At 37.2% G+C, this 9,734-nt stretch overlaps 1 protein-coding gene across 2 annotated transcripts in view; it reads right to left on the bottom strand.

Moving 5' to 3' along the window:
- Positions 1 to 5,271: 5,271 nt before the first annotated feature.
- The window catches only part of rbm27 (RNA binding motif protein 27), a 130,651-nt gene continuing 126,188 nt past the window's right edge, over positions 5,272 to 9,734 (bottom strand). For both annotated transcript variants that reach the window (XM_072264065.1, XM_072264063.1), the window contains one exon: positions 5,272 to 7,920. In XM_072264065.1, the coding sequence (XP_072120166.1) occupies positions 7,837 to 7,920 (84 nt within the window). In that variant the 3' untranslated portion in view covers positions 5,272 to 7,836. The remainder of the gene's footprint in view (positions 7,921 to 9,734) is intronic.

The following is a 9,734-nucleotide window of genomic DNA, read 5'->3' as shown; positions in this document are numbered from 1 at the left end:
AAGGTGTAGGCAGACCATTCCCCTCCAAGAATACGTGGCTCCTCTGTAAAGAGAGTTAAGAGCAACAAGTTCCTGGGAATTCACATCAAGGATGACCTCACCCAGTCCGTTAGTATCCCCTCCCTGAACAAGGCAGCACAGCAGTGCCTCCACTTCCCAAGAAGATCGAGACAAGCAGGGCTCTCTCGACCACCCCCAGCCCCATTTTAACTGTGTTTTACAGGAACATCATTGAGAGAGTCCTGGCAAATTGCATCTTCTTTTGGTATGGGAGTAGTTGAGCACTGGACCAGAAGTCCCTACAAAAGGACTGAGATCATAGGGGTCTTTATGCCATCCTTCAGGGACATTTATTAGGAACGCTGTGTACGCAGGGCACTTACGTGTTATTAAGAATCCCACCCATCCATCCAGCATCCTCTTTGACTTTCTACCATCAGGCAGGAGACGACAATGCATAAAAACAAGAACAGTTAGAATGAGAAACAGTTTCCTCTCCCAGGCCATTATGCTTCTGTACTCCCTGCTGCATTGTATTCAAAGTATAATTGGTTAATCTATTCCGTATCTTACAATATTTTAATATTAATGTACTTCAGTTTGTTATTCAAGTGTGATTCATCTGTAGATTTTATCCTTACCTTCATCAGTTATTGTGTGTGTTATGTGTACTAATGTGCTTTATACCCTGGTTCAAGAAAAATCATTGTCTCATTTCTATGTAAATTATATGGTTATGTATGTTATATACATGTATATAGTTATATGACAATAAGCTTGACCTGACTTGACATGACCCTGCAAAACTGCATTTCCTATATCAGACCTTGGTATTATCTCCAGTCCATGCTATGATATTCAAATCTCCAGTTCAATATCTATGCCCATGTCACCACCAAATGCCAACACCAGTGAAACGTAAACACGAGGAATTCTGCACATGCTGGAAATTCCAGCAACACACAAGAAAGTTGCTGACGAAGGGTCTCGGCCTGAAACGTTGACTGTACCTCTTCCTAGAGATGCTGCCTGGCCTGCTGCATTCACCAGCAACTTTGATGTGTGTTAGCAGTGAAACTTAACTCTGGCATGAACCCAAGGGACAACATCAGCACATTAGTAAATTAAGACAGGATTTAACGTATACAAATGGGTATTGAACCTCTAAAACGTAAATTGAGACAGAAATGTAAAGACAATTCAACTGCATCTTCTAAACCACACCTTGACCACCAAGGACAAGAAGGGCAGAAAACAACCAAGAAACAAATGCTGTTTCTGAGAGTTCCTTCAAAATCACTCATCCACCTGAATGGGAACTGCATCACATTCATCAGCATTAGGTGTAAATCCACAAAGTTTCTTCTTTATGTGCACCCATGGGTGCTCATCAGAATCAGATTTATTATCACTGACACATGGCAGCAGTACAGTGCAAGACAAAAAAACCTGTTACAACAGAAAATAAAACAACTAAATTGCACAAAAGAAGAATAGTGAGGTAGTGTTCACACTGTACAGAAACTTGATGGTGGAGGGGAAGAAGCTACCCCTGAAATTTTGAGTATCTCTCTTTAGGCTCCTGTACCTCATCCCTCATGGTAAAAACGAGAAAAAGGCATGTTCCAGATTATAAAAGTTTTTTTTTTGAAATGATGGATGACATCTTCTTGGGCTATCACCTTTTGAAGATGCCTTCAATGCTGGGGAGGCTTGTGCCCATCATGGGTCTTCAACCCTCCACAACCTCTTTCTGTCCGGTGGATTGTAGAATCCATACGAGGTGGTAACACAACCAGTCTGAATACTCTGCATTATACATTGTAGAATTTATAAAGTCTGCATGGTTCAAGGTGACTCACCAGAACCATTTTCAACAATAATTAGGCTTGAGTAGAAAAGGCTGGCCTTACCCTGTAATTCAGATAAAAAAAATCCGAAAGCAACGACACCATTCTGCAGCAGCAGTATTTACAAAAGACCCTCCCACTATGTTCCCCACTTTCACCAACCCCCACAACTCCTTTTGCACCCAATGACTCCATTTAAATAAGGTTGTTACAAAGGACACTTCCAAGGACTCTTCTTAAAATCTCTGAAAGGAAAAATGTAAGGAAAACAAAATTACACTTGGGCAATTTCTTTATCCACTATCTAACTAAGAGATTTAATACACATTGAAGGGCTTGAGCTATATTAACAGACCAGCCCGAATGTTAAACATTATTCCTGCAGGCAATTTATGCAAAGAGAATTTTGCTATCACAAAATAACATATATCCTAACAGGCTATAGGCACGCAATGCAGGCAAATGGAATGAGCAATATTCCAAAGAAGATGCACGATTTTTAAAAAGGGACCTTCGAAAATAAGAGGCCATTATATATTCATAACTTAATGAGAATCCTAGCATTTTTTGTTGAGAAATAAACTCAGTACACTTAATCCCCTTACAAGAGAAAATGACCCCTAATCAAGAGAACAAAGAATGACTCACCCTTTTCAGCACTTATTGAGAACTGGTTCATTAAGGTTGTCATCGTCCGGGGAAGTAGTGGGGATAAGCTCCTACTACTTATCAAATGCTCCCAATGGCATGCGTCTCAAATAGCTTCTGACAACCAAGTTCAGCTCCTGGCCTTCACATGTGGCCTAGCTACTAAGCCATTTCTACTGGCAAAAGGGGCAAAAGCAGATTACCAGTGCCTTAAAATCAGTTGCTTTGGACAGATGCGGCTCATCAGCCGTGGTTGGCAATTCACCTAGAAGGAAAACTCTGATCTCAAACCTCCACTGTCTTGCAGCTATACCCACTCATGGAAAAAGGCCTTGGGAGTAAATTCCGAGGAAAAATCTGGAGCTGGAAATCCTACATTCACTTCAATGCTGTCCAGCAACTCCTGCAATGCCACTGGTGCTAAACTGTATTGGTCTATGCCACCCGCTTGGACTCATCAGCTGCGTGGAGAGGGTGAACTTGTTACATGGGCCCCAGCTTGCTCTTCGTCTTGTATTGTGCTGGATTGTGTATCATGTAGACAGCTACAACGCAATATCCATGGTCGATCACATCCAATGGAGGGCCTCAGACACAGAGAACTGCAGAAATCTTAATGACACAGATCTAAATGAACTGGTATAACAAAGATAAAAACCAAGAAAGATATTTATAAACAAGGCAACCAACATGAGAAATGGTTATTTCTGTATATTCACCAAGTCATGGTAAGCTAGAAGTGTACAACAGGTCAAGCTCTTCAGAGAGATAAGTGAATTATAGTTCAAATTGCAACAGATTAATTGTTAGATCACGATGGTCTGTATTTTGGGGAAAAAACTTCGTTTTCTTTGAGGTTTTATAGATTCAGAATTATACAGCACAAGATCATCCCTTTGGCTCATCTTGCCTATGCCAACCAAATTACTTACCCGAGTTGGTCTCATTTGCCCCATATTCCTCAAAACCCTTCCTATGCACACATCTACATTTCTTTTAAATGTTGTAATCCTACCCATCTTTACTACTTCCTTTGGCGGCTCCATACACCCACCACAACCTGGGAAAAACTTGCCCTTCAGGTCCCCTTTAAACGTTTCCCCTCTCACCTTAAGCCCATCTCCTCTAGTTTGGACATCACTACTTGGTGGGGGGGAAGGTGTTTAAAAAACTGTGACCATTCACCTTATCTATGATAGTATGCATCTCCATAAGGTTACTTCTCTGTATCCTGTGCTCCAGGAGATAAAAGTCCCCACCTATCCAGCCTCCTCTTATAACAAGCCATCTAGTACTAGTAAATGTTTGCATTTAATGTTTGTAATTTTTAAATCTCTGCAAGCTTTTAGCTTTCATCTCTATCTTTCTCAGGGTAATTGGTCATAGTCATACAGCACTGCAGCAGAGAAACAGATCCTTTGGCACACCTAGTCCATGCTGAACTATTATTTTGGTTAGTTCCATCGACTTGAACTATGACTACAGTCCTCCATACCCCTCCCATATACTAATAACCCCATTATCAACTCGATCAAGGATTTTTAGATGCAAATTCCTGTTTTGGATTTGTGTAACTGAGTTTTTTTTTTAAAACTCAGTTACAGTATCTCAATCAGCAATTCAGTAGTTCATTTAGAATTCTTATGCAGCCCTATCACCTCAGATATAAAATGGATTTTACAGTGCATGTTATATTACAATTAGTCTAAAAACAACTTCTTGTGAAATGAAAAAAGTAACCAGCAAAATATCAAGAAGTTGTCTAACTGAAAAATATGCTAAACAACATCAGCACGTCATTGGTTATAGCTCTTTTATGATCTTGTTTTTTTTTTTGGAATGGTTTTATTGACAAATTTTTTTAATCATTCTTTTTTTAAATGTTTTCCTTTTTTTAAATCATTCTTTTTTAAACTTTCTTTTTGAATTATTCTTTTGAAAATTTTCCATCTTTTTTCTTCCATATCCATATAGATATATAATATATATATAATTTTTAATCTTTTTAAACATTTTATATTGTAAACCATTCCATTGTGGGACTTTATTTCAAATGTGAACATGCCTCAATTAGAAATTCAGATACAATCAGTAAAACTGAAATAAAGACATAAATCCAAACGTATAAACTGTTACAAATTCAGCAACAATATCACCCAAATGAAGTAACATTTTACTGAAGTGTGCAAGAAGTTTGCACTAAATTCACATTTTAGCATAAACAACCTAAAAATACATTGATATTCTATGCACTCACAATTCTGAATAACTATTATACAAGTATTTACTTACAAAAGAAAGTCATAGGATACCCTTACAAAATAAAAGCTCTACAATGATAAATTCTAAATGCCTAACTACTGCTAGAGTCCTCCTCAACACAATGAATCTTTTGTGTTTAGCTCAATCATGGCATTTTCCTTCAAAGATCACATGACAGTGACCACCTCAAGCCATAGTGTCCCGTCTATCCCCTCTCCCTTTTCATGGTGGTAAATGCTATGTATTCTTCCCCATTAACAAGTGCAGCCCGCTCTACATCACAACAGTATTCTAAACGAACAGCAAAGGACATTAAATGGTACAAGACATCAAGGACAAACCAGATAAAGTAGGGGCGTCAAAAGAAAGCAAAACAAAACAAACAAAGGTTATTGGAACCCTGCAATGGAAATGAGAGGAGAAAAAAGTAACAGTTAGCATTTAGGTTTGTTAATGTTTCAAAAGACCAGTGCCAAGTTTGATCCAAGCTAACTTCAAAGGATAAATCTGATTTCCAGTTTTTTTTGTAATTATTTTTATGGTAATGATGGATGTAAGTGTGCAATACATCTTACAGTGAAACAGTAGAAAGTGTGACATTTAGGTAGATACTGGGGATTTAAAAAAAAATATGCTCTTTTTATTTTAAACCTAACTCCCAAAGTTAAGCTCCGAACTTAAATTTCCTTTTAAAACCATTATAGGTTCATTCACAGAAAGGGAAAGGAAGGCTACTTACGACAAATTAGCCAGACCACATAACTTATACCAGTTACATTTTCAAACACAGTAAAATTACAGTCATCAGCAACAACCTCAAGAATCTTCTGTTCAGTTATTACACGATGTTGTAGTGATGATGAACAGATATTGGTGAAGAATTTCCCTGCAGACTACCTCTGTTAAAATCAGGATCAATTGGCTGCTTTTTGCAGAGATTTATGTAGTCACACAGTTTACATACACCAGCATTGGACTATGACAATTACAAAAGCTTGATGGTAACAGCGTTAATCACAAGATGGCACTGTTTCCAGTTTAACCCTCATCGCAAATAGTCATCAAAACTAATGGTCAAATTTCCTGGCAGCAGTCACATTCATTTATATTGTTTTTAAATCGTAGAACATAGATGTTACTGAATCAGGAGTTTCAGGATCTCCAACAGAAAAATTCTTACAGTAGGAACTTGAAACTCCCACAATATAGACATTCTAGTTTCAGGTGGGCTGAACCAAGATTATACTTCGTAAACCTTAACAGCCACTCGTAACAGAATATCATTTTACAAAGACTATTTCCCCCCCAATCGAAAATGCTGCAAATGTTTATGGACTCTGTTCTATTTAAAGCTGCATTTCCACAGAAACAAAAAGTAAATTGTTTTGCATCAGTTAAACATGTATCTACAAGTGTATCTTTATCTTAGTTTCAAAAAATTAAAACTCAAGTTTTTTATAAACATTAACAGTACTTAATGACTTCTTGTAGCGTGCAGTTTGTTTTGCCTTGCTATAAATATTCAGAATTTTTTTAAATCACTTTGAGAACTATTAATTCTGCAATTTATCTAACTATCAAAAAAAAATGAGACAGCATTTTGAAAGTTATCCTAGGGAAAGGAAAATGCAGCAAAAATTCAGTATCTTACTCTGCAATTCCTATACCCAGCTCCAATTTTGAAATAGAGGTTTATACGTGCAATAAGAGTCATGGAATGAATTTTGATTGTAAACTTCTTGAAATATTAGCATGTAGATTACTGATATCACTGCCAATCTAGTCCGCATATTAGAAGAAGCTTCACAACACAGACATTTTACTTGTGCAAGTGTCAATAGGTGTTAAAGTTCAATAGCTCGCCCAGATATTGTATGGAGGAATAGATCCTTCCTTCCTTCCGCAGATCTTAATCTCCAAGACCTGTTCAACCTTGATTGATGGGTGGACAATTACTCTTTTAATAGCAGCTCATAAGATAGAAATCAGAACTGGTGGGTGAGATTCCTCGATCATAATGTCTTACGCAAACTTAACATATTTAAAGCAATATTTCCTAATAGTGACCTATTTAGTAACCAATGTTTATTTCCTACTTCTAAAAAAAACTTATTTTTTTAAAAAGTTGGAAAATAAATACCAATCTTGCTTCGAGGGGCCCTGATTGAAACCGTCCCCTTATTTGGCATCATTAACCCAATATCAAACATGGTGCAGCATTACCATGTCTGATTTTTAAGCTGTGATAGAGAAACAAAATAATAAAAAGTTAATAATGCACAGTCAAAGGAAAATTATGTATAGCAAAATCATGGAATGATGATGATGATGCTGAGAAACTTCTTTTAAAAAAATTCCTTAAATAGCAATTTTATAAAACATCTAGTTTAGCATTTAAATTTTAATTAAATCAGTGGGTTACTGCAGCTTTAAAATAGCTTGCCATGTAGCTACCATTCACATAGGTCAGTTTCAACATTTGCCATCTTGTTTCTACAGTATCTTTGTTGTTTATCAAATGAATACTTTATTTTTCAGACCCACCAACATTGCTCAGGGGAAAAAAAACACAAGCTGTTTAGGATCATATAACGAACTGTCGGTCCTAAACTACTCAACCGGACTTTTCTTTCCTATGCAGAATTCAATATTTTCTATTAACTCACTCTGAGATGGATTTTGATGTTTCAGTTGTTCTTTTTTAAAAAAGGGGGGGGAAGACACATATCAAAATTTACTTACAGTTTAAATGCTCTTTTGATCAAAAAAAGGCAAAGTATATACACAATTTTAATATACATTCATACAAGGACTTCTGCAAAAGCAGAACATTTCTGTTTTTCCTTACTTCATCTGCATTTCCCACTAAATCATTCTGTGATTTACTTCCTTTGGGGCATGTATCCTAAAATCACCGAAAGGAAAGTAACAAGCCTTTTTGTTGTATTTCTCACCAAAATGCCGCAAATTCATTTTTATTTAAATACAATAAAAATGTTTCTGTAAAATTAGTATATATATTTAAACAAAAAATTCACAGAAGTTCATAGCGATAGTATGAAAATTCTGAACTCCACTATCGTCTCCAAGAGCGAGATTCGTCATCTTCCTCTTCATCATCGTCATCTTCACGAAAGAACGGATCCACGGGCTCCGAGGCCTTGAGAAGAGGGGAAAAACAAAAGTGCTTAATGGCACCGTGTTAAATCTGCTGAAATGTAGAAGCCATTCACCAAACAAACTTGACCATATACAAAAAGTTCACAGTTAATTAACAAAATACATGTATGTTACCATATATTAGCTTGGGATTTATTTTCTTGCAGGCATTTACAGTAAAGAAATACAACAGGATTTTAGAAAAAGAAAGTACACAAAGACAAACAGCCTACGCACAAAAGTTAAACTCTGCATATAAAAACACGAGTTACAAAAAGTGTCCTTGAAAGTGAGTCCACAAGATCATTGAATCAGTTCAGAGCCTGACAAAGTGATGACTTCCAAAGTTAGTTTTGAATCTAAAGCCTTTTACCAGATACAAGGTAAACCAAAATAAACCAAACACTGCTGATTCAAATGTATCTGGTATTACTGAAGGGTCACTTTTTAACTCATCAACACACCAAAAACAAAATAAAAATGGTTCAGAACCACACAAATAACTCATCAACTCTCTCAACTATCCTTCTCCAACTGCCCAAATGCATAAACTACACAAACTACGTATTATCTAGGAATTGTTTGATGCTGTTTATGCAAGCAAGCTGTGTACGGTTCATAATTAGCAGATTACTACATTTCTGAACAGCACTGGGGAAAATAATTATAGAGTCAAGAGACTAGTTCACTAAAATAATGCAGGAAATAAATTAGACGGCTCAAGTACAAATTTCTGATTGCGAGCATCACTCACCTGGGTAATGGTTCACCTGAATATCTTGGCCGTCATGGTTAAGGTCATTGGAAAAAAGGCTCTTATTCAAGGACGGGCATATTTAAGTCTGCCTCTTGGCAAGGAAGTATCATTCTGCTGAATGGGATTAGGTAGTGGCCAAAGACGAATGAGATGCCACTGAAGCATACAAAATTCATAAGAAACCTGACAGGGTGAGAAGACTAGAACTGGGGCCAGTCTCAAAGCAAAGGACAGAGCTGAGATGAAATTTCTTCACCCAGATTACTAACCTTTGGGATTCTCTTTCTCAGAGCAGTGTGAAGACTGAATAATCAAGTATAACCAAGCTAGAGGTTGAAAGAGTCTTAAACATATCATTTGAAAATCAAGATAAATTTTTTTAAAAATACTGTTGGGTTAAAATATCCTAGTATTTAAGGATGAAAAAGACATGCAAGCCCCACTGCTCACCCCCTGAAAGTGGTACCACACATTAATAGAATGGTGAAGATGGCCTTTAGCACTCTCAACTTCATTAGTCAGGGCACTGAGTACAAGAGTTGGGATGTCAATTTACAACTGCACAAGATGCTGACAAGAACACGTGGAAAACCGTGTTCAGTCCTGGTCATCTAGTAAAGATCACATTAAGCTGGAAAGGATATGCAGAAAAGATTCACAACTATGTTGCTGAGACTGGAGGTCTTATGTAATAAGGGGAGACAAGAGAGGCCTGGGTTTTTTTTAAGCCAGGGGCTGAGGGCTGAGCTTATAAAAGGAATAGAAAATCATGGGACTAGATTGGCGCCACTGTAGCATAGAGCGTAGTGGAGTTTGAAGTTCAATCACAGCTTTCTCTTAAGGAGTCTCCATACATCCTCCCCGTGGAATATATGGGTTTTCCCTGGGTTCTCTGGTTTCCTCCCACACTACAAAGACATACTGAGTAGGTTAATTCGTCATTGTAAATTGCCTTGTGAATAGGTTTGGGTTAAATTGGGACGGTCAAGGTCGCTAGGTGAAGTAGCTCAAAAGGGCCAGAAGGGCCTATTCCATGGTGTATCTCTAAATAAAATAAT

This window comes from Mobula birostris, chromosome 7 (genome assembly GCF_030028105.1).
Source record: "Mobula birostris isolate sMobBir1 chromosome 7, sMobBir1.hap1, whole genome shotgun sequence".
NCBI classification, from domain to species: Eukaryota; Metazoa; Chordata; class Chondrichthyes; order Myliobatiformes; family Myliobatidae; genus Mobula; species Mobula birostris.
Note: the sequence above shows the minus strand (reverse complement) of the source record. Positions and strands in the feature narration are given on the sequence as shown.